At 43.8% G+C, this 25,120-nt stretch overlaps 1 protein-coding gene across 5 annotated transcripts in view; it reads left to right on the plus strand.

Annotated features, from left to right (window-relative positions):
• Positions 1-24,080, plus strand: part of FSIP1 (fibrous sheath interacting protein 1) — a 169,115-nt gene extending 145,035 nt beyond the window's left edge. For all 5 annotated transcript variants that reach the window (XM_019551366.1, XM_019551367.1, XM_019551365.1 and 2 more), the window contains 2 exons: positions 15,570-16,116; positions 23,748-24,080. In XM_019551366.1, the coding sequence (XP_019406911.1) occupies positions 15,570-16,116; positions 23,748-23,782 (582 nt within the window). In that variant the 3' untranslated portion in view covers positions 23,783-24,080. The remainder of the gene's footprint in view (positions 1-15,569; positions 16,117-23,747) is intronic.
• Positions 24,081-25,120: the final 1,040 nt, after the last annotated feature.

The raw sequence follows: 25,120 nt of genomic DNA on the forward strand, positions 1-25,120 counted from the left end.
GTTCTGGTAAAATGCACACTTAATTATCAACTCTTCAGTTGTATCATATGTCTTACAATATTTGGTTTGTTTTAACATTACCTCCTGAAGTCTATTGATTACATGAGAATCTTAGCTTCTGTTAAAACATAAACAAATAAGTTTATAACAAGTATAAACACACGGTCTGTACGTATCTTAAAGACTCAAGTTCGGAAGACAGGTTAAAAGAACCTGAAATGTAATAATAAATGAAAACTGATTAAATAATTTAATAGATACCCTCATTTTAGAGCAAGAATACCTGCCTGAATTTTGAATATGTGGCACCTGACTTCTATTGCTTTTTGTAAGATGAATCACAAATACAAAACAACAAAGACAGTGGGACTGAAAACTGAGGACTCAAAGGGCCATGGCAGATTTGTATGTTAATCACAATTAAGCACAATTAACATGTTAATCACACCATAAATTGTAATGTGCCAGATGTGCAGCCAACTTATGGTTTCATAAAATAGCAAACCAGCATCAAAGATGTTCCATACAGAGTATAAAACAGTAGAAGCCAACCTTTTTGGCAAGCATGTCACAAACTCCCTTCAACTTCCCCAAGTGCCATTCTAATCCTCTCCCCCTGCCAAGTCTGCTGCTTCATGCCTTGTGCTCCTGCTGCTCTTTTTACTTCTTGCTCAGCGTAGACCTTCTTTATGGCTGGGTTGTTGGCAGCTAATTTTCAGCATCAGGCTGGGACAGCCCTGATCTAGAACTGGGCGGTGCTATCCTGGTCCAGAACTTTCATAGATTTCATAGACATTAGGCCTGGAAGGGACCTTTAAGATCTTCAGTCCAGCCCCCTGCCCCAGGGCCAGGAAGTTGGCTAGGATCTTAGGACCCCAGCAAGATAAGCATCCAAACATTTCTTGAATAAGTCCAGAGTTGGTCCCTGCACCACTTCTGGAGGAAGTCCAGGTCTTGGGGGCTTGGACAGTAAAGAAAATTTTTCTTATGTCTGGCTTAAAATGGTCTTCTAGGAGTTTATGACTGTTGGTCCTTGTTTTTCCTTGGGGGGGCTCTGGTGAACAGATGTTCTCCCAGATCCCGATGAACACCCCTTGAATACTTATAGGCAGCCACCAGGTCCTCCCTGAGCCTGTGCTTTTCCAGACTGAAGAGTCCCATGGCTCTCAGCCTCTCTTCATAAGGCCTATACTCTTGGCCACTGATTATGCATGTGGCTGTCGTCTGGACTCTCTCAAGCTTCTTGACATCCTGCTTGAATTGTGGAGCCCAGAATTGCATGTGGTACTCCAGCTGTGGCCTCACCAAGGCTGAGTACAGCGCGAGGATGACATCCTGAGATTGACTTGAGAAGCATCTATAGATGCAAGCTAGGGTTTTGTTTGCTTTACCAGCTGCAACGTTGCATTGGTGGCTCATGTTTATCTTGTGGTCAATCATGACACCCAAGTCTCTTTCAGCCATGGTGCTAGCAAGCGTAGCACTGCCTCTAAGTATGCTGCAGATTTTTTTCCCGAGGTGGAGTACCTTGCACTTACCAGTATTAAACGTCATCATGTTTGTGTCAGCCCTGGACCAGTGTGTTTGCAGCCTTGCCTTGTAGCACACGTGTTACTTTTAAGAATCCTATGGTGCCAGGAGCCAGAGACTGGAGAGCCTCTCCATTATCTCTGGTTCTTGTGCTCCAAGCTTTTAAATGCTGCAGCGCACCCCAGTTGGGCTACTTGCAGGTATTTAGACTTGGGGCTGTCCAATGTCCTATCCCAATGCACACCTGAGCCCTACAAATGGGCTCACTGATGTTAGATTCTTAGTGCCCGGTGCTCCTGGACTGAGCATTGGGATCAGTCATGGTGCTGCCCTGGGATCTAAGACACAATTGCCTGCTGCCCACAGGATGGGCTTGCGGTGGTCCCAAGACCTGGCTCGGCTCTGGCAGTCATGAATTTGGGATCGGAGGAATTTTATACCCCATCCCAAACATTGTGCACTCTGCCATGCAAATGTGGTGTAGCAGGATGTACAGTGTTTAGGTCTGGACATAGAATTCCTCAGATATAAATTACATCTTTCTTTTAGCATCTACTAGGGGCCAAAGTTATTTCTATGGGGATCCTTTAAAGAGTTTAAGCAATTCGCCCTCTGATTTTTATCTTGCCCCAATTTTGCCCTCTGATTTTTATCTTGCTTCTTAAGGTTTATGCTAAATGTATTGTAAGGTGGCTGTTTGGATCATCATATTCAATGACTAGTCATCAATGGTTCAAGGTCTAGTTGGGAGGAGATATTAAGTGGTGTTCCTTAGGGGTCTGGCCTTAGTACAGTTTTGTTTAATATCTTCCTTAATAATGTGGATGATGGAATTGAGTATATACTTGGCCAATGATATCTTTGTGGATGACATCTAGTTGGGTGAAGTTGCAGATACTCTGGAAGGTAGGGCTAGCATCCAGAATGACCTGGATAGCCTGGAGAAATGGTCTGTAATCAACCAGATGAATTTCAGCAAGGGCAAATGGAAAATTCTGCCCTTGGGATACAATAATTGCATGCACGAATACAGATTGAGGAATGACTGGCTAGGCAGCTGTACTGTTGAAGAGGACTTGGGGGTTAAAATGGATGATAAACTTAATGTGAGCAAACAGTATGCTTTTTTTTTAAAAAAGCCAATAGTATACTGGGTTGCAGGGCTGTGCAAGGCTTTGGTTGCTGATTCAATTCAGAGGAGATTGACAGACAAATCTCTGAATCTGAATCAAATAAGGAGACTCTTTAATCTCTCTGAATTGAATCGGAACCTTCCAATTCAATGGCTGAACCTCCGAATCTGAATTGAATCATGGGACCAGTTAAAAGGTCCAAATCAATTTGATGCTCTCCAAATCAATTTGGAAAAGATTTGGAAAGCTTTGGTGACCCCAACTCCAAGCTGGTAAGAAGGGGGTTTGGGAGAGGGGATGGGAGGAGTGGGAAGGGACCATGGGGGGACCCCTGCCAGGCCCCACCCCCTGCCTGCTCCCCCAGCCTCACCCTGACTCCTAACCACTCCCAGTGCTTTAAAAAAAAAGCCCCCACTCACCGGCTGCTGCCGGGTGAGGGAGTGATCCCTGCTGCCCCACACTGCATGTGGAGCTCTCCCATGGGCCCCCTGACCCCCACCCACTCAGTGGGGATCTCACGGGGAGAGCACACTCAGCAGGACCCAACCTGACCCAGCCCGGCCCACTAGTGTGCCTGTGCAGAGAACCATGAGGTGTGGCTGTGGTACAAAGGTACACGATAGCTTTACAGGCTAGGCCAGGTTGTTAGGATGGCTGGGTGTGTTTTCTGTGAGTCTCAAGTGGCAATATGCCATGGTCCATTGTAGGTACAGTGCCACAGCCATGCATCACTGCCTGAGCCTCATGGAGAATGCGCCTGACGTGACCTGGCCCGACCTTCCCAGCTAGCATGCACCTTTGCATAGGAGGTGTGTGTCTTGGATCCATGTTTCCTGGTCCTGTGCAAAGGTGTGCTAGTGGGCCTGGCCAAGTCAGTTTGGGTCAGGTTCTGCCATGTGCTTTCTCCCCGCACAGACTGTGGGTCTGGCAGCGCTGCTGCTGGCATGGTCTGGCTGGCTGCTAGCCCCAGGTGTGTGCAGTGTGGGGGGATGTGCACTTTGTGGGTGGGTTTGTGGAGTGGCTCGAGCAGGAGCCACCACATGCCTGTCCCCTCACCCACTACCCGCAGCGCTGGGACAGTGGTGGTGCTGCATGACGCAGGCTTTGTACTGAATGGACCTGGCCTGGCCTGCTAGCATACAGCTTTCCTGGTCCTGTCCAAAGCCATGCACTAGCAGGCCAGGCCGGGCCGGGTCCATTCAGCATGTACAGAACCCATGTCGGGCAGCTCTGTGCCCCTGTGGGCTGTGCCTGCAGGCGGGCCATGGCTGTGCTGGCTGCTGCTGCCAGTGCCATGGGGGTGGGGAGGAGGGGCAGGTGCATGGCAGCCCCCACTCAAGCCCCTCCAAAAACCCATCCACAGACCACACATCCCCCCCACACCTCCTGCCACTTCTCACACCCCCCATCTCCACCCACACCCATAACACCCCCCCCACACACACCCATGTCCTAACTTACCTGGGACAGTGCCCAGGTTCTGCTCATGCCACAACCTTGCCCCACTCTTCTGCTTATCCCAGCATGCTAAGGGTGCATGCCTCATGTGCTGGGGCAGCAAAAGCACAATTGAGACACTCTGGCCAGAAACCAGAGTGCCTCAAGGTATAGTCTGGGACCGTGCCCTGCCCCGCTTTTTCCCCCATGTTTATTTTTTTTGATACCTGGATTTCCAGGTATCAGATTTTGAGCTGCAAATATGTAGTGTGGGGAACATACTTTGATTTGCAGCGTACCCCTTGCAGCATCTCAGACTAGTTTGAGATGCTGCAAGAGGCACGCGTGTGCTTGTCTGGATGTGCCCTCTTTGTTTTTATTTTCTTTAACTGGGCAAATGTATGTTAATTGTATCAGTGCATTAGCACTCAGTCATTTTTGGGGATGTCCTAAAAACACAACTTATGCTACTAGTTTTGTTCAGACTTTTTTTTGTTTCTTCAGTACATCTAGGAATGTATGTGACCCATGAGTTTTCCTAGTATCTTCTTGGGTTTTGTACAAGAAATTAAAAGTTGAGATAATGGGTAATATACTTTCCTCATGCTACTTCATATTGTACTTCTTAGAAGATAAAGGGAAACATGAGCAAAAAAGAAAAGTGTATGGATGTTATGTAACAGGAAACCCACAACCACATCTAAGCATTTTTTCATCTTTTCTATTGGTTGCTGAAAATTAAAGCCACAGTTTAATAATATTCAGTGGATATAGTTGCATCATATTTTATCAAATGAAATCCTGTACATATTTATACCTTTTAAAAAACGGAAATTCATGTTGGGTGGAATTTTGGGCAGGAAGAATACATGTCCAGACACAAACATTTACTTTTTCCCCCTAAAATAAGCAGAAGAGAAAGAAGGCTGAATGGGATTATATAAACATTAGTTTATATAATTATAAAAGCATTTGTTTTTTTCTTTAACTTAAGCCAGATTTTAGAAATGAAAAGTCTTATACAGTGATCCACAATAAAGTGTTTTATTCTTTTATTTGCTAATTAGTTAGACATTCAACTAGTCTGAATTTAGTAGTTCCAAAATCATCCAAGTGAACTCCTTCTAATTAATAAGTCCTGAGGACAGACTGATTTAAGTACAAACTGATTTTAATTATGATTAAATTAGCAAACAAGGAACCTTGATTTAAATAATGAATTTTATCTTCATTTGCATTTGCTCTTATCAATTATTTTCCTTAAAAATGGATTGATTACTATTGATTGGTTACCACTAGGTATATAGCCTTTCCTTTAAATTATTATTGCTTTTGCTAACTGGCAGGTACACTGTGGGTACATTTAAACAATGATAGAGCTTAATTTTTTTATTTAAGTATGTTAGAAAATAGCAAACAATATTTTATATTTACTTGAGTACTTTCTACGAGTGGTTTATGTCAAGCTGCTTTTGGATGGAAATAGCATTCTGTTTAACAGCATTTTAAAATGTGTTTTTATTAGTTAAATAATGCTTTACTAAATGGGTTGAACATGTAAAGGAAAAGTTTATAAAAATGTGTTCTGCATTTAAGATGAGCTGATTTGTTAAACAAAGAAAGTATTATCTATACTTAATAAAGTAAACTTAGTGTTTCTGGTCTCCTTGTTCATCAAAATTTTAGTTGTTCCCAGCTTCTCATTTTTTTTATTCATAGCTCAGAAATGTTCCAGCTTTTTCAACTCCCAGTTGTTTTCTTCGTTTTGAATAAATTAGTTCTTGAACTGAAGTAAACTTAATATGCTGATACACAGAAAGTATTCTTACTGTACCTGCCGAAAAGGCTATAACTGTCAAAGTCTAGTTTATCGCTTCAATAAACACTGGTTCCAAATGCTTAGCTAACTATTTCCCTAGTTCAGTGGTCAGACTTTCTTGAAAACTTTGGCAGAAAACATATATTGGTAGCTTTATGCTTAGTGCCAATAAGTTGTTATCAGCTCCTCTGGCATCCACTATCTCAAGGCATTGTAATACTGCCTCATGAAGAAGCTATGCAGGAGAGCAGGTTGTCTGCGTGCCCTGGGCACTGTTGTACTTATTTGGGTACAAAACTAATGTAAGTTATACTGTTGTTTATCCAGGATCATTGCATCTAAATACAGATCTAGGTACCCAGGTCTGGCAATTCTGGCTACAACACACAAAAATGTATAATACAGTACAAAAGGTACACAGGGTGGTGCCTTTCATCTTTCATAGGCAGATAGCATCTGATGAAGTAGGTTATTGCCTCCAAAAGTTCATGCCTCACTGAATCAGTTAGTCTCTAAGGGAACCTACACACATACTTAACTCGTGCTCTGATATGTACTGTTAGCATTAGTATTCATCATCCCTGCACTCAAAGTGGTGGCAGGGGTGCTGCTTTAACTAAAGCTCATTCAATGAGCTTTAGTTAAAGTACCCCCACCACAATTTTGAAGTGTGGGATGCCAAATACACGAGACGCTGCAGACACTTGAATTAAAGCAGCTTCTGAGATCCACTCTAGTTAAAGCACCCCCATCTCCACCCCTGAGCATGTATAAAGATGCCTTAAGGCTTTCTTCGAACAGCTAGTGGAAGTTTCCTGATCAGAGGCCCTGGTTTTCATGGGGGACTTCAATCACCATGACATCTGCTGGGAAGACAATACAGCAGGCAATCCAAGAAGTTTTGGAGAGTGTTGGGGGCAACTTTCTGGTGCAAGTGCTGTAGTGTCCAACTAGGGGCCATGCTGCCTGACTTCAGACTAATACAGATATGGTCTGAATGGATATGGAGTCCTAGCGACAGAGTGGCAGGAGCATATTCCATAGGTGGAGAAGGGCAGGCCAGACCTCCCAAGGTGGGAAGGATCAAAACCGTTGCCACCAGGAAGAAGTGATAGGTGGCAGTGGTTAGAGACTCCATTCTGCGGGGGATAGAGGCTGGCCTGATCTGTTATCTTGGGAGGTCTGCTGCTTGCCCTGAGTCTGGAGCCCAGATCAAGATGTTATGGATGGATTACTGAGACTCATCTGGCCGTCTGATTACTACCCCATGCTGCTCATCCATGATGCTGCTAGGGGAGACCCTGAGCAGATCAAAAGTGACTACAGGGCTCTGGGTGCAAGGGGGAAGGGGACAGGGGTTCTGGTAGTATTCTCCTCGATCCTTCTGGTAAAGGGAAAGGGCCCAGGCAGGAGTAGGCACATTCTGCATATCAATGTATGTGGGGTCGCCAGCAGGACTTTGGCTTGTTGACCACAAAATGATGTTCCAAGAAGAAGGATTGCTAGAAAGAGATGGAATCTACCTAATAAAGAGAAGAGCATCTTCATAGATAGGCTTGCTAACCTAGTGAGGAGGGTTTTAGACTAAATTTGCTGGGGGATAGAGACCAAAGCTCTAAGATAAGCGGAGAAGCGGGTAACTTGGAGGAAGCACAAGCAGGAGTGGGCAACAGGGAAGGTGTTCTCATTCTTTTTGAGAAACCAGGGCAATTGGCAGTTGCCTTGTGTGTCTGTACACAAAGGCATGGAGCCTGGAAAACAAGCAGAAAGAACTGGAAGTCCTTGTATAGTCATGGAACTATGACACGACTGGAACAACAGAGACTTGGTGGGAGCTTACATGACTGGAGCACTGCCATGGATGGTATGAATTGTTCAGGAAGAACAGGCAGGGGAGAAGAGGAAGAAGAGCTGCAATTTATGTAAAAGAGCCATAAGAATGCTCAAAGTTCCACTATGAAACTGGAGATAGGCCTGTTGAAAGTTTCTGGGCTAGGGTCAGAGAGTAGAGCAACAAGGGTGATGTCTTGGTGGGAGTCTGCTATTGACCACCACATCCTTCTGGTCTGGTGGTCAATAGCAGACCAGGAGGATGTGGTGGATGAGGCTTTCTTCAAACAGCTAGTGTAAGTTTCCCAATCACAGGCCCTAGTTTTCATGGGGGACTTCAATCACCCTGGCATCTGCTGGGAAGACAATACAGCAGTGCACAGGCAATCCGAGAAGTTTTGGAGAGTGCTGGGGACAACTTCCTGGTGCAAGTGCTGGAGTGGCCAACTAGGGGCCATGCTCTTCTTGATCTGCTGCTCACAGAGACAAATTGGTGGGGAATGTAGTAGTGGATGGCAAACTGGGCAGCAGTGACCACAAAATGATTGAGTTCAGGCTCCTGAGGAAAAGGAAGGAAGGAGAGCAGCAGAGTAAGGACCCTGGACTTCAGAAAAGTGGACTTTGACTTGTGCAGAGAACTACTGAGCAGGTTCCCCTTGGAAGCCAGTCTGAGGGGGAGAGGAGTCCAGGGCTGCTGACTGTACTTTTAAAGAAGTGTAGGAACAAACCATTCCAGTGTGCAGAAAGACTAGTAAGTATGGCAGAAGACTGGCTTGGCATAGCAGAGAACTCTTCAGTAAGCTAAATCACAAAAAGAAAGCTTTTAAGAAGTGATAACTTGCACAAACAACTAGGGAGAAGTATAAAAGTATTGCTCGAGCATGCAGGGGTGAAGTCAGGAAGGCCAAAGCACAACTGGAGTTGCAGCTAGCAAGGGACTTGAAGGGTAACAATAAGGGTTTCTATACGTATCTCAGTAACAAGAGTAAGATCAGGGAAAGTGTGAGTCCAAGCAATGTAGTGACAGGGGATGCAGAAAAGGGTGAAATACTCAGTGCCTTTTTCACCTCAGTTTTGGGGAGTAGGTGAGCAGCCAACTGTGGCAAAAGAACAGGTTGGGGGCTATTCAGAATAGCTGGACATATACAAATCCATGGGGTTGGATGGAGTGCACCTGAGGGTGCTGAAGGAGTTGGCTGATGTGATTGCAGAGCCACTGTCCATCATCTTTGAAAACTCAGGGTGATTGAGAGAGGTCCTGAATGATTGGAAAAGGGCAATTGTAGTGCCTATATTTAAGAAACGGAAAAAGGAGGATCCAGGGAACTACAGACCAGTCAGCCTCACCTCAGTCACTGGAAAAATCATGAAGCAGATTCTCAAGGAATCCATTTCTAAGCACTTGGAGGAGAAGGTGCTGATTAGGAACAGGCAGCATGGATTTATCAAGGGCAAGTTGTGCCTGACCAACTTGATTACCTTCTATGATGAGATGACTGGCTCTGTGGATGTGGAGAGACCAGTGGGTGTAGTGTACCTTAATTTTAGCAAGAGTTTTGATACAGTCTCCTGCAACATTCTTGCAAGCAAGCTAAGGGAGAATGGGTTGGATGACTGGACTGTAAGGTGGATAGAAAAATGGCTGGAATGTTGGGCTCCAAGGGTAGCAGTCAATGGCTCGATGTGTAGTTGGCATCTAGTATGAAGTGGAGTGCCCCAGGGGTCAGTCCTGGGGCCAGTTTTGTTCAATATCTTCATTAATGATCTGGAAGATGAGATGGAGTGCACCATCAGCAGGTTTGTGGAAGCTATGGGGAGTAGTAAATATACTGGAGGATAGGGCTAGGATTCAGAGGGATCTCAACAAAGTGGAGTATTGGACCTGCCTGCAGCTCTGGAGGTGTGCAGACCCATGTGGTGCTCCTTGCTGGTTCTGAGTGCCCTCCCCCCCTACTCCCACCCCTGGAGCACAGCAAAATCCTGGACATTTAGACAGGGTGGGGGGAGCAGGGGCTGCAGCTGCAACAGGGCAGGGAGGGGGGACGGTTGCCTGTTCTCTAGTGGGGGAAAGGGGTGGCGGGGGCAGCCGGGAACTCAATGGCTGGGTGGCAGCGCTGGCTCTGGTGCCTGTGCTTGGAGGGGCTGAGCAGCCAGGAGCTGCTGTCTGGGGATGGGGAGAAGGAGAGGGACGGGGCCATGGCCAGTTGCCCACAGGACACTGCAACCCTATCCCACCACAAGCCTCCCCTCCTCTTCCATCCAGCCCGTGCTGGGGCTGGACACTCTTCATTGCCGCCTGCATGAATCGGGGCCACCACACTCTGTCTTGGCAGGATGGGCACAGCTGGGGCCCTCCAGCAGGGCTGGTGGGGCAGGGGCCTCTGGGTCAGGAGTGAGGGGCATTGGGTGGGGGCAGGGTACTGTGGGTTGGAAGTGCAGGGTGCACTGGCAGCATCAGAGGGCTCTGTGTCAGGAGTGAGGGGCACCAGTACGGATAGGGGGATGGAGGGGCTGCAAGTCAGGAGTGGAGAGCACTATCAGGGCCCACGGGGCAGAGTACTATAGCTTGGTGAGTGAGGGGCACTGGCAGGGCTGAGGTCAGTGGGTTGGGAGTGAGGGGCACCAGGGTGGGGGTGAGGGACTGTGGGTTGAGAGTGTGGGGCACTGGTAGTGCTGGGGGGCTGTGGGTCAAGTGTGAGGGACACCAGCAGGGAAGGGAGTGGAGGATGTGGGTCGGGACTGAGGGCCATCGGGGTAGCGGTGTGGGACTGTTTGTGGCTGGCAGACTGTTTGTCTCCATGTGTCCATGTGCAGAGAGTGAGTAGATTGTGTGCCCGTGTTCGTGCGTGTGCATTTGTGTTCATGGCAGGACAGAGACTGTGTTTATGTCTATGTCCATGTGCAGAGAGTGAGCGACTGGATTGCTCACCCATCTGCATGTGTGCATGTATGTGTCTGCATGTGCATCCATGTGTCTGTGTGTGTGCATGCGTGTGTGTGTCTGCATCTGTGCTCATGGCAGGAGGGAGACTGTTTGTTTGTGTCTGTGTGTCCATGTTCAGAGAGTGAGTGAGTAGAGCGTGCCCATCTGCACATGTGCATGCATATGTCTGTGTTCATGACAGGGAGAGAGTGTTTGTGTCTGTGTGTTCATGTGCAGAGAGTGAGTGAGTAGACTGTGTACCTGTGTGTGTGCATGTGTTGGTGTTCATGGCAGGAGGGAGAGTGTGTTTGTGTCTGTGTCCATGTGCAGAGAGTGTGTGAGTAAAGTGTGTGCCCATCTGTATGTGTGTGCGCATGTGTGTTTCAGTGCATGCACGTGTGTGTCTGTGTTCATGGCAGGAGGGGGAGTGTGTTTGTCTCTGTGTGTCCATGTGCAGAAAGCAAGTGAGAGTAGAGTGCGCACCCACTTGTGTGCATGCCTGTGTGTGTATGTTTGGCCATAGCGGGACCGGGAAGCAGGGAGAAGAGGTGGGCATGTGCAGCCCAGCTCCTGTGGGGGGAGGGGGCCTTAAATTTTGTGTCTGTCCAGGGCCCTAGCCAGCACACTTTAATCTACTTCGGACTAGATGATCTGCTCATTCGGACTAGATGATCTGCTCAGGTCCCTTCCGACACTACAAACTATGAAACTACTTCTGGGCATGGGGCTGGACATGGAGGCAGTGCGGGGGAGGGGGTGGTAGTTGGTGTGGGCCCAGCAAGGGACGGAAGGGTGTGTGGGGCTGAACTCAGAGTGGGGAGAGCAGAGTGGGGGTGGGCAGGTTGCACGAGGCCAGATGCAGAGCGGTGGCAGAGCCAGACAGTGGGTAGTGGCAGCAACCACTGCATGCAAGTGCCCCCCTGTTCCTGGGAGGCAGCAGTGGCACGGGTTGGTGGGTGGTGGTGCTCTGTCCTCCCCTTCCCCTCCCCTCCCACCATTCTTGATGGGCAACTGGCTAGTGTGTTCAGAATAAGATGATTCTATTCTTATTAAGGTATGCAAACATAGTGATACCTAAAGGAATTCAGTCTGACTTCAGTCCTGTAATTTTGTGCCATTAAAAATAGAGCTAATGACTGTAGGACAGAGGATTTCTCTGTAAACACTAGGCCAGACATCTTGGTGCAGCTATGTGCCCATCTTTTTAAGCTGTTTTTCTTCATCTTATGGGAATAAACCTCACAGATGTCAGACTAATCTTTTTCTTTTCAGTCTTCACTTTATTTTTCTGGTCTTAGTTTTGCTAAACACTTAGAAATGCATTGGTCATATGGTCACTGCACTGGTAAGATGAGTTTATGGGTCTGTTAGCTGAAGATCCTAGAAGTTAAATCAGTTTTGTGAGTTCTGAGACCACAGTCTTTACTTTAGCAAGTAGCTACTCTCTTGCTTAAAGCTAAGCATGTGTCTTTGTAGAATCTGTGCCTTCATTAGTATGCTTTGGAAAACGTCAAACATATCATTAGCAATAAGCTGTCTCCATTTGATTTTCATGTGAAGGTATTAAATATTTTGAAAGAGTGGTGTTGACTGACAAAATACATGGAATTATTGATGAAGGAAAGTGATGCATGGTAGTATTGTCTTTTAAATGATAGTACATATAGGCATGAGATTGTAATACAGAGTATAGGACAAGGATTTCTTTATCACTAACATAGTAGAGCTATGGACTTTAGGGATCACTAATCTAAAACTTCCAAAAGTTACCAGTTCTGATATACCAAAAGCCAGAGTGTTTTTAAATACATTATTGCAGTCTTGTAAGGGATTTCTTTCAGTAGGAGGGGAAAAGGTTATTTCAGAGAAGATTACAACCATACATTTGACATTCACTGCAGTTCAATACATCTATGGGAACTTTAATGAACCAAAGTGACCATTTCAAACAAATAGAGGCATAGACATAACAGTTTACTGTCACCATGTCCAAATCAAATAGCAGAAAGCAGAGGCTAATTCCCTCTTCTCTCTAGTCATACTCTATATTACAAAAATATTGAAGTCTGCTTTCTTGTTTATTGCAAGTGATATGATATATCGCTGTCTTTTACTCTATTTAGAATCTCCCAATTTTGATATATTATCCCTCTCCCGGTCTTGAGACATAATATATGGACTTTTCAGTGGTAGGCTATTTCTTTACTGTATCACTTTGAAAATAGTCCTGAAGCATTGTACTTGTAACCCCAGAGTCACAGTAGGTCTGTACACAGAGTAACTACAAGTCTGCATTCCTACCACATGCAGTAAAGCTTTGCCTATAGAGTCATGCCTCAGAGGAATTCAGTTAAACACAAAAGACCTTCAGGTACAGAAAGGCAGCTTGTGGTCAGAAAACACTAGCTGCATGCACAAACAGAATCCTACTGAAAAGGTCATTAGCAGGCATCCCAGTCTCCAGGCTAGGAATTCATTTCTTGGACCATTAGCAGTAAAAAGCCTAATGATTAAATAGTACTCAGTTTCATATTAAAAATTAATGAGAACAACTAGAACTTTTCCAGTCATAATAAGAATCAGAATTCACTGCTCATTTCCCCTTGTCTAGTATGTCATTTCCATCTTTGGAATAATACACATTGTGCACATTTATATGTTAATAAAATAGTATCTCTGTAAATATTTTGTTTTTAGTGTAACTTAGTGCAATTTTGTAAGTATTCTAGAGTAAAGACACCTGAGGAGAATTACAGTTTTTAGTACCTGCTTTAGACCACACAGTTTATCCTGACCATTGAGATTTGTAACTGCTTACAGTTAACAATAAAATAACCTTTATGACACAAATACAATTATTACATTTTGATACACTACAGTGCCATAGGTATTTAAGTATTTATTTGGTTGCAAATGTATTATAGGTTTCAGTGTAAGTTATGTTTTTATTTTCTGTTTTTTCTGATATCCCTCAAGTGACTCTTAAGTCTTCCATAGTTAGATAGACACACTAAAAAACAGCCATTTTGATCTGAATTAAGTATTGATTGTGTGCCCCAAATTTATGAAGAAATGACATAGGGTTATTCAGGAAGCTGTCTACTGTGGCCCTATCTAGAAGCTACAAAATATGCAACTATTTATGGAAATTCATCTCAAGGACAGTTAGTAACATGGAATTATTATAGATAGAATTCTTTACAGTATTTGTGCCTGTCTTAAATGTTAAAGTTTTATATTATTTTAAAAAATTCAGTAAAACAAATCATGAAAGGGTACTGTGATGGGATACTTACCTGACTTGTCCTCATAAAACTTAATGGAGGGAAGGAGAGAAGGCACTGAGGAGGAGCCACATAAAGAGTTGTCCTTGTTCTCTGTCCACCAAAATCTCTCTCAGCCTCAGATAAAGTTGAGGCGAGCTCAGTGGCAATGCTTAGGAGGTGCACAGGGGTGTTCCTGCCCCCCTAAGAGCACCAGCTGGGGAGTGGGAGCACCAGGAGAAGTGATCCCTGCAGTCCCCCAGCAGCCGATTGCACTGACCGGTGGGGTCCCCCCATGGGCAATTTCACCAATGCGGAAATGCCAGCAGCATGCTGCTGGCACTTCCAGACTGGCATTATCGGCCACAGGGGGACCTCCCCCTGGTCACTGACTGGCTGCTGGGGGAGGGGAGTACCCCACCTGACTCAGGAGGCACCAGTTGCTCATGGGAGAGCTGATGCTGCCTTGAGCTGCACTATTGTATACTGCATATTTTTTGGATTCTACAGATGTAGAGTTGTTGACCCACTCCTGCCCTTCGCCCTTTGATGTGGTCTGAGGGACCAAGTTAGGTACAAGAGACCTGTCCCAATAAAAATCAAGTTATCTAAAAGAATGTTTATAAGGAACGTTTTGTAAATTATTAATCTGTAAGTATGGTAAGTATGGGACTATGCAGAACACAGGTTTGGGGACTTACCCAGAGAAGGTTTTACCCTGTATCTCTGTGACTTCCCAGCATGGAGAAACCACCATAAAAAAACCAGTCTAACCACTATACCATGTCAGGCATTACCCAGGCTGTATTCCAGCGCTCCTTTTGAAGGTGCCTCCCAGGAGACACAAGTGGTAGATATGTGGGTCTCTGCTTCCAATAGGGAAGAAACTTCCCCATTGCACTGCTCTGCATTCATTTTATCCAATGACTGTTAAATGCAAGGGAAGCCCGTACTGCTACATGGGTGGGGGGCCCTCCTTATCCTCCACCTCCTCCTCTCCCCCACTAGTCAAGATTTTCCTACAGTTTCATGATCTGGCTAAGTACAGACAAGCAGCCCAAGGCTGAATTGATTCAGTCTTTGCAGGTTAGTCTAAGCTGCAGCAATTTGAAATGATAAGCAAATGAACATACTCACTTTTGATTCAGGAAATGCAGCCGTATGCCTGCAGTGGCTCAAACCAGAATATGGAGAGTGGTAGAGCATGCCTGCCAGCCACCACTGAGATGCAAGCTCTCCAAATATATCAGCCAAACAACAATGCATCTTTTTGTTGATGCTAGATACTCTTTTTCTCTCAATAACTGAAACTTAGAAGTAAATATTACATTTTGTGACTTGTGCTTTTATCATTAAGAAACAAATTTAAATTGTGTGGGAGATCTTAGGTAAAATGAACCACCTTTCTTATTCAGTACACACTATACAGCAGACATCCATCATAAGTTGCAGTGTCTTATTCAGTTTTCTCTCTGTGGAGAGATTTTGTATAGTACTATTATGTATAAATATTTCTAATCTCAGTACTAGCCACAAAACCCTGGCCTTGAAGTTTAAGGATCGCAGTTATTTTTTACTGTCTTCTAAATTGTTTATTCTTTATTTTAACAGAGATAAATGTTTCCTTTTTCCAGCCTGAAGAGCTACCTTGTCTCTCTGAAGAACAGCTCAAGACCCTTCTGGAAGAATGTATGCAGTCTCAGAGAACAATAAGCAATGTTCCCATGTCAAAATCTCAGGAATTGCTTTCTGATGAAAATTTTTTCTCATGTTACACAACTCAAGATGCTACCCTTCTCTCAATGTCCACTCTTTCTAATCCATTGGGTGAAACCCATAGCGTAAGGATGTCAGCAGATCAGGAGAAGGCTGGACTTGAGGACAAAAATGAACACAATTGTGCAGAGAATGAATCCCCAGGCTTCTCTCTCACCAAAGCAATGGCTGATAGTCATTTATCAAAGGATTTGGTGGTCCAAACAGAAGAACCTAATGACTTAGAAAGTCTACAGGAGATTGCAGATAAGAGTAGTGCTGAAGGTTACTTTATGTCAAGAGCACTCGGCACAAAAAGCTTGAAAAGACCTTCTTTCTTGGATGAACCATTTTATGGCATCAGTGTGAACAATGAGCTATCCACAGAGGCTGACATTCCCAGCATACCATTGCAAACCAAAGGAGGTGAGGCTCTTAACAATCCTTTAAATAGGCTTTTGATTATGATGAAAATACCAAGCAGGTTCTTACCAAAGGTATGCACTAATGTACTATGATTACTATGGTGGGGCAAGGATGTACTTCTATGAAGCAAAGCACTATGCCAGAAATAACACACAAAATTGAATTGAATGTTTATCAAAATTCTTACCTTGACATATTTGGCCATGAGATTAGTCCTCTTATGAAATATACTTTTGATGGTGATTAATTCTGTCAACTGGAAAATAAAGCTGGCTACACATATAGATTGTTGGTTTATAATAGAAAATCATGTTCCTCATTTTTTTCATCTGAACTTTCCTTCTGTTGCCAGAGAAACTGTATTCTCATAGTCATTCCCATAACTCACATAAAAGCCCTAGGAGATACCTCTTGTGTGTGTTTATTTAATATGACAAATAATATATTTAAAAAATAAAATCACATTGTGATCTAGTTAGAAGAAAAAACAATCAAATTGATTCTGAAAGTTCCTCCCTGTATGACAAAAGACATTGAAAAGCCACAACACTGCATAAGCTGTTCATTTGTGCAAACGGCTTTTTGTCGTTTCTGTGCAGTAGCAAGTTATGATTTTACAGAGTTTGAGCTGAGGCTGTTTGATTATACAGGACCTTAAAATCCCATTTAGTTTGCCAAATGAGTTGTTATTTTGTAAGTAAGCTCTTTCAAATTGGGAAAGTGCTTTTGTAGATTCATTTCTAATTTAGCAGAGTATCTCATCATCTCCTTATGGCATTAGTTTGTCAAGCTCTGCTTATAATTGTTTCTTTGATTGTATGTGTAGCAGGGCACCAGGGTGCCTGCTACTAGCAGTAGGAATAGGGCTGCTGAAGCTCCCTGAAGCAGCACAGATGTGGGTTGCTGGGGCAACCAGGCTGGTCACATGACCAAAAAGAGGCAGGGCCAGGCCCTCATAAACAGCTAGGCCAAAGCCTAGCTAGCAGTTCCTGTCTGGCAGCCTGAAGTGCAGGAGCTCTGCAGGAGAGTCCAGCGGAGCAAAGGTGAGCGGTGCATCCTGACCACTCAAGGGGCTGCACCATGGTGAGGGTTGAGAGTACCCTGATTAGAAGGCCTTGCAAGAGAGCCAGGTGGGCCTAGAATAGATGCTTTAGCCAGGAGGCTTATTGTTATGTTATGGCTGGCAGGCTTATGGTTTAGTTTGGTTAGTGTTACGCTGGAGGACCGGGTGAGGCTATAGGGGTGTGAGGAGGCCTCACAGGAGCTTCCCGATAATCTGGGAGTTCCTGGTGCCCAGATGGCACAGTGAGTGGTGCCGGGCAGGCACAGCTGTTTATGCCGATGAGGTGCGTGTTGGGGGTGTTGACCCTGACCGGAGGTCTGGGTGAGGCTGTAGGGGTGTGAGGAGGCCTCACAGGGGCTCCCTGGTAGCTTGGGGGTTCCTGGTGCCCAGTGGGGCATAGCTGTTTGTGCCAGTGAGGTGCGGTGTGAGGGGGCAGAGACCCCAACCCTGAGGCCGGAGTTGGCCCCTCAGGGAGATGACCTGGAGGAAGGGTCAGGGGGCCAGGCACGGCTACGGGCCATCTGAGCCCCAGGCGTGAGAAGTGCGAGCGGCGCGAGAAGCATGGCATAGGCCCTAGAGGGGGCAAGGCCCCTCAGGGAGATGACCTGGAGGAAGGGTCAGGGGGCCAGGCACGGCTACGGGCCATCTGAGCCCCAGGCGTGAGAAGTGCGAGCGGCACGAGAAGCATGGCATAGGCCCTAGAGGGGGCAAGCCCAGTAGGGCGTACGGCCTGGAGGAGGGTCAGGGGGGCCAGGCACGGCTACGGGCCACCTGAGCCCTGGGTGCAAGAAGCACAAGCAGCGTGAGAGGTGTGGCACAGGCCCCAAGGGGAGGCGAGGGGGGCCAGGCATGGCTACGGGCCACCTGAGCCCCGGGCACAAGAAGCACAAGAGGCATGGCATAGGCCTAGACAGGGGGTGAGGGAGCGTGAGAGGTGCGGTACCAGACAGGGGGCGCTGGTGGTGAAACCAGCTCAGGGGCGCCAGGTAGGGTGCTGAAGCCTGGTGGGGCAAATTAGGGAGAAGCCCCAGTTGGGCAAGCGACCCAGATGGTGGTCCAGGGGGCCAGGCATGGCTGCGGCCACCTGAACCCCAACCGGGTGCAGGACCTGGAAAGGGTCCTGGAGGGCTCCACATGGGTGGAGACGCTAAAGAGGCACCAGAGTAAGTTGCCAGTGCGTGACAAGCACAGGGGTGCCAGGAGGGGTGCCGAAGGGCAAAGACCCAAGAACATCCAGGAACAGCTGCAAGGCTTGGGGCGTGCTGAAGGGGAGGTAGGAGGCATGCATTGCCCATAAGGCTGCGGTGTTTTGGGGCACCCACTGGGAATGGAGATAGTATCAGCACAGTGCCTAGGTGATAGGTGGCAGCCTCCCTAATTGAACCATTTGACATCAAAGACGTGGCGGGCGAGGGTAAGAGGGTGCTGAATTGCCTAATTGGCACGGCAGGAGGGGCGCTATTGGGTTCTTGGCTGCTCTCAGGCCCCACCCCGTGACAGTATGTTGTTCTTTTTTTCATCCTGTAGGACAGATACTGTAAGTTTATGCTAATGTGACTTCACATACCTGGAAGCAGGACATAAAGAAGACTGTCAGTAACTAAGCCTGTTCAAATATGGCCCTTCTCGCCATACCCAGTCTTTTCGTACTTTTGTACTTTCGTACTTTCTTACAGGGAGTGTGAAAAAGCAACCCTGCAAGATCTCCTTTTTGTTTTTCTTCTCAAGAGAAATAGTGAAGTGAATATGAGGAATATGCTAGGCAATAACAAAGGAATTATTACTTGTACTGTGGAGAATTTTTACTAAAGCTTCTATTGTTTTTACTAGAAATAGTGTAGCACTTGTAAGAACGACATTTGGGCTATTCCAAGCTCAGGAGGGAAGAAAGTCCATTGTGCCATATCTTATTTAGGAAAGGAAAGTCTTACACAAGTTCTAAAAGATTGCCTTTGCTGAGCTTCTGTATCACATCTGCTTTTCTTTAAATAATTTGAGGAAATGTATTACTTCAGAGAATAGAAGAAAGGTCTTGAGCATTGTCATTTTTTACCAGTTGAGGTGGATATTATATGGTATCCCTCCAAAAACAACTAGAATGAGAAACTCAAAAGCTTGTGTCTGCTTTTGACTTATTCTTGAATATTTGCCATGACACCTCCTCCTATTTTGTAAAATTCATTTGCTAGATACGTTAGTAGTTTTGTATCAGCTTTCTTAACATAGGGAAAAATTTAGGCAGCAAACATCCAGACCTTGACAATAATTTCCATTGCAGTAGTCAGTGCAGAAACGCTCTGTACTGGGAAACAATCAGCTACATCATTATCTGTTTTATACCTTAAGAGTTAAAACTTTGACCATGTATTATTATGCAGGCATGTGTGGAAAATCTTAAACTTGTCTTAAGAAAATGTAAGGCATTTCAATATCGGGGGAGGGAAGAAGAAAACGAGAATAAAGCAGCATGTCATTTCACACAGGCGTTTTTCCCAAACAGTTGGCTAAATTCTGCCTCAAGATGCACGCCGATTTCTTAGAGCTCCGATCAACCAAGAACAGAATTTGGCCCTTTCACCTTGTTGTTTCCTATGGTTAAAAAAAGTAAATAGAACTTATTAACCATCAAGAAATGTGGTATCTTGCCATATCTTTTTTTTGCATAAAAACACATGTTCAGCCTAGGCAGAATGGAAGAATCCAAACAAAATTTACAATTTTGGTACTAAGTGAAAAATAATCCCCTGCCAGATACTTCCCTATTTTCATGCCTTATGGAGTTAACTTGAAACTGATGGGAAGCACTCCTTAGAATGGCTGCTAGAGACATCCTTCTGAGACAGCTGACTTCTTAACTGTATCTTTATAATTGTGTTAAATAGAAAGCACATAATGTACAACCATATTATAGACCAATCTTTAGGTATATTTCTCTTCATATCATTAATCTTCTTCATACAACTTGTGCTTTTAGTAATAATAAATAATTCAGTAATAATACAGAGTTTACTCTTATACCACTTCTTACCACCAGTTCTCAAAACACTTTACAAAGGCGGTCCATATGCTTATCCCCGCTTTAGTTGGGAAAACTGGAAGGTGAATTCACTTGCTCACAGATGCCAAGAAGGCTAGTAGTCAAGCAGGAACTAGAAACCAAGGATACATCTACACATGCACTAAGGCACTTTTCCTAATGCACATTAAATATAGTACCTCCAATGTGAGGTACTAAACAAATGCACATTAGGCTGCCTTAATGCGCAGTAACAAATGAGCAGTTTTTAAGTGACACTTAATGCGGAGTAGCCTGTTTTAGTGTGCATCAGCATAATAGCACAGGTTTTTTACGTGATGCTTTAATGTGCAGTAAAATAGGCTACTGTGCGTTAAAGTGCACATGTAGATGCACTCCAGGAGTCCTGAGTTCCATGGAGGGCACTGTCCTTTAAGCAACAGTGGCTGCCCTTTTGAGTGAACTTTTTTTTTTTTTTTTTTTTTGCACAAAAAGGCTTTTAATAATATGGGTTAAAATATATGCCCAGTTATCTTGCTTAAATTCTTGCTGTTAATTATTCTCTTTCTGTCTACTTGTTTTGAGAGAGAACTTTTCACCTGGAAAGAAGCTGTCAGTACAGTTCTGTAGCCCAACTCTTATTTAGTGAAATTTAAGCCTTTTCCTAGTTCATGAACTCAGACTTATTCTGGGATGGTTTAAATTAAGTAGAGGTTAATGTTAGATTTTCAGGTAAGGTAGAAGTATAAAGGTACTTGTTTGTTGCCAAAAGTGCTATTTTAATTTTGTAGACTGTATAACATTGTGATTTGTGATACAAAATTACATATAGAAACAAAATAAAACATACCTTAAAAGAAGTATGATTAGCATTATAAAATAATCACACAATCATTATGATTACAACTAGAGAGGAGTCATGCAGTTATGTCTTGAGAGTTGGTAAGGACATGTAGCTAGGGTCAATTGTGCCTCTGGATGCACATATGCTGCCTGTTAAAACAAATAGAAGTCAAACTTATGTACATATCAGGGTGTGAATATTAAAGATTGTGGGACAAATGACACATTTACATTGATGTAATGATTCTTAACATCAGTGTCAGTTGACATAAGAAAGTAGGACTGAAAAGGACCTCATGGAGTCATCTAGACAAGCCTCCTGCTTAAGGCAGGATCATCCCTGCCTAAACCATCCCAACCAAGAGTCTGCCCAGCCTGCTCTTGAAAACTTCCAAGGAAGGAAATGCCACAACTTTTCCACAGCCTCTTCCAATGTTTGCCCACCCTCAGAATCAGAAAGTTCCAACTCATTTTCAATCTAAATTTCCTCTCCTGTATCTTGAGGCTGTTGCTCCTAATCCTGTCCCATATGGCCACAGATGAAAGCCCATCTTCATCCTCTTTATAATTACCATTCAGGTATTTGAAGGCTGTTATCAAATCCCTCCTTAATCTTTTTCTCTCCAGGCTAAATAACGTTAGTTCTTTCAGTTTTTCCTCACAAGTCATATTTCCCATACCTCTAACCATTTTTATCACTGTCTGCTGGATTCTTTCCAATTTCTCCACATCCTTTCCAAAGTTTGGAGCTTAAAACTGGACACAGCACTCCAGGTGAGGCCTCACCAGTGCCAAATAGAGTGGAAGGATCATTTTCCTTGTTATGCAAGTTAAACTTCTGTTAATACCATATAATGCTGGTGTTTTTCTCAACAAGAGTACACTGTTGGTTCTTATTCAGCTTATGGTCCACTGTAACCCCCAGGGCCCTCTCAGTAGTAATGCCCAACTAGTTGTTCCCCAGTCTGTATTTATGCATGCAATTATTCTGTCCTAGGTGCAGGACTGCATCTGTCCTTGCTTTATCTGATCTGGTTGATTGCAGATCAGTTCTCCTGTCTCTATCTACATCATTCTGGATCCTAGTCCTGCCCTTTTAGTGCGTCTGCAACTCCACCCAACTTGATGTCATCTGCAAATTTGCTAAGTCTGCACTTGATCCTGTTGTTCAGATCATAAATGAAGAAGTTGAACAGGACAAACCCCAGGGGAAACCCACTTAATATGTTCTCCAAACTATACATTGAGTTATTGAAAATTATTAATTGAGTAGAATGATCCAGCCAGTTTTGTATCCACTTTACGGTACTTTCTTCTAATCTGTTTTCCCTTAGCTTGCTAATGAGAACATTATAGGAAACTGTGTCAAAAGGCTAGCTATAAAGTCAAAGTACATCACATCTGCTGCTTCGGACATCCATGGAGCCTGTCACCTTATCATAGAAAGGAAATCAGGTTGGTCAAGCGTGACTTGCTCTTGGTGAATCCATGCTGGCTGTTCTTGATCACCCTGCTCTCTTCTAGGTGCTTCACAATTGATTCCTTGAGGACCTGCTCCATGATCTTTCCAGGGACTAAGGTCAGGCTGACTAGTCTGTAATTCCCTGATTCTCAGTCTTCCCTTTCTTTAAGATGGGTATTATATTTGCCCTTTCCCAATCATCTGAGACATCACCTGACCTCCATGAGTTTTCAAAGAGGATGGCTAATGGCACTGAAATTACCTCAGCCTCAGTACCCTAGTGTGCATTCCATCCAGCCCTGCTGACTTGAAAGCATCTAGCTTCTCTAAGTAATCCCTAACCTGTTCTACCATTTCTCTAAGGTGTTTGTTTCCTTCCCTAGCTTTTCTGCCAATTGCACACATCATCTGATAGTTATACCTGTTCATGAACTAAAAAAGGCAGTAAATAGTTTAGCCTTCTCTGCTTTCATAATTATATTTCTTCTGCATTCTGCAAGGGACCTATTATTTAATTGGTTGTCCTTTTACTTTTGATATAGTTATAGAATCCCTTTTTTATTTTTAAAAAAAGTCATAGCCAGCTGCATCTCCAATAGTGTCTTGGAGACACGAGTTTCCTAGTTTCCCCCCTGCACGCCCATATGATGCACTTGTACTCTTCCCTAGTACTATGACTGAATTTCCACTTTCTATAGGATTTATTTTGAGTTTCAACCCATTGAAGAGAGTGCTGTCTAGGTAGGCTGGCCTCCTGTTTCACTCCCCATTCTTCTGTCATATTGCGAGAGTGTGCTTCTGCACCCTTAAAAGGGCCTTCTTAAAGTACGGTTATCTCACCAATATCAACATATCCATATTGACAGCCCTGCATCAGTGTAAGATACTGAATCCCAGGAAGTTAGTCTCTGAAAAATTAGGGATAAAATTACACTGGTGTAAATTACATGAGTTAAAGCTATTCCAGGGTCACTGTTTGCTGTATGCAAAGGGACATTTACCAGCTCTCTTTCTCTCATGTTAGTTAGTCTGTAACACTGCTGACTACAGGCATCTGTGTCTAGATAGCTGCTTATCTGTCCACTCAGGATGTCAGTGTAATTGACATTGGTCCACAAAAATAATATACATTACATTAGTCTAAACGTGTCTGGGATTGGTTACAATCAATGGTTACCGCTTTCATTTATGTTTGTGAATATTATTAATCTTTTAGTAATTTGTGTATAATTTCTTCTTTTGTGCAGATGGTTTGAAGGTTGAAGATGCAGCAGAAGAGTAATTATCTACTGAGTCATGTTTATAAAACATTAGTAAATTCCACCTTGCAGGTTTTACAGTAATATATGATCATTTCTGATTTTTTGGATACAGTGACTAATCATTGCATGTAAGAGTTATTACTGTGAAACAATTTTCCTCATAAGAAACTATGTTACACACTGCTAGTTTGACTTCTAAAGAAAAAATACTCATTTAATTGAACTTCTTGGGAATGTGTTACATAGTAGTGTTCTATGTATTACTTTCAGGTTATATATTTTAAATGCAGTGGTTAATAAAAACTTTTAACACAAAGTTGTTCTGATTTTTGTGAAACTGTGCGTGAACTCTGTTATCACTGCCATGTCCAGATATTCTTTAGTTTTCTTTATTACAGGGAAGCTCACCTACTTTGTCTGCCATGTAAAAACAGTTGAAAAGATCTCATGGTGGATAGTTTCATAGAAGCTACTAGCTACTGTGTTGCTACTATGTTAGATGTGTTGCTTAACTCTTATTGGAAAGCCATATTCCAATGCTGCCTATTGCACCTCCTTCTTCATATTTCAGTCCTTTTTCTAAGGTAAAGTATAAAAGGAGCTAATCCACAAAAACTATTGGAAGTCTGTTACTGTGTTTCCCCTCAGCCTTCTCTTTTCTAGAGTAAACAAACTAAATTCCTTCAGCCTTTTCTCATAGCCCATGCTTATCAAATTTTATTTTTTATTTTTGTTACTCTTTTCTAAACTATATCCAATGGATCTCTATTTTTCTTAAAGTCTAGTGACCAAGAATGGACATGTTTTTCCATCTGAGGCCTCACCAGCACCAAATGGAGCAGAATAATTACACTTGATGATGTTTTACACAATCTTAGCATTGATAAATGCTAAAATGAGATTTAATTTTTTGCAATATCATTACTCATGTTTAGTCTGTGATCTGCTATAACTGCCCGATTGTATTTCTGTCATACTGATGTTTAGCCAAATGTCTGCCATTTTGTACTCGTACATTTTAATTTCTCTTTACTAAATGTAGCAAATTGCTTGTCATTATTGGGTTTGATTTTGTTTATTTCAGATTGTCTCTCCAATTCTTGAGATCATTTTGAATTCTGAGTGTTTGGAATTCTCTCCAATTTAGTTTCATCCACAGATTTTATAAGTATACTTGCTATTCCATCATCTAAATCATTACTAAAATATTAAATATAGCTGGTCCCGGGACAGACCCCTTCAGGATCTCCTTTGAGATGCCCTCTCAGATGAATTTGGTCTTACTCCGTCCATCTTTCAAATTTTATAAGTAAGAATGATACAGCTAAATTTTCAAATCGGGGCATCAGTCAAATATT

The sequence above is a fragment of the Crocodylus porosus genome, unplaced genomic scaffold, assembly GCF_001723895.1.
Source record: "Crocodylus porosus isolate Cpor-Errol unplaced genomic scaffold, CroPor_comp1, whole genome shotgun sequence".
Taxonomy (NCBI): Eukaryota; Metazoa; Chordata; order Crocodylia; family Crocodylidae; genus Crocodylus; species Crocodylus porosus.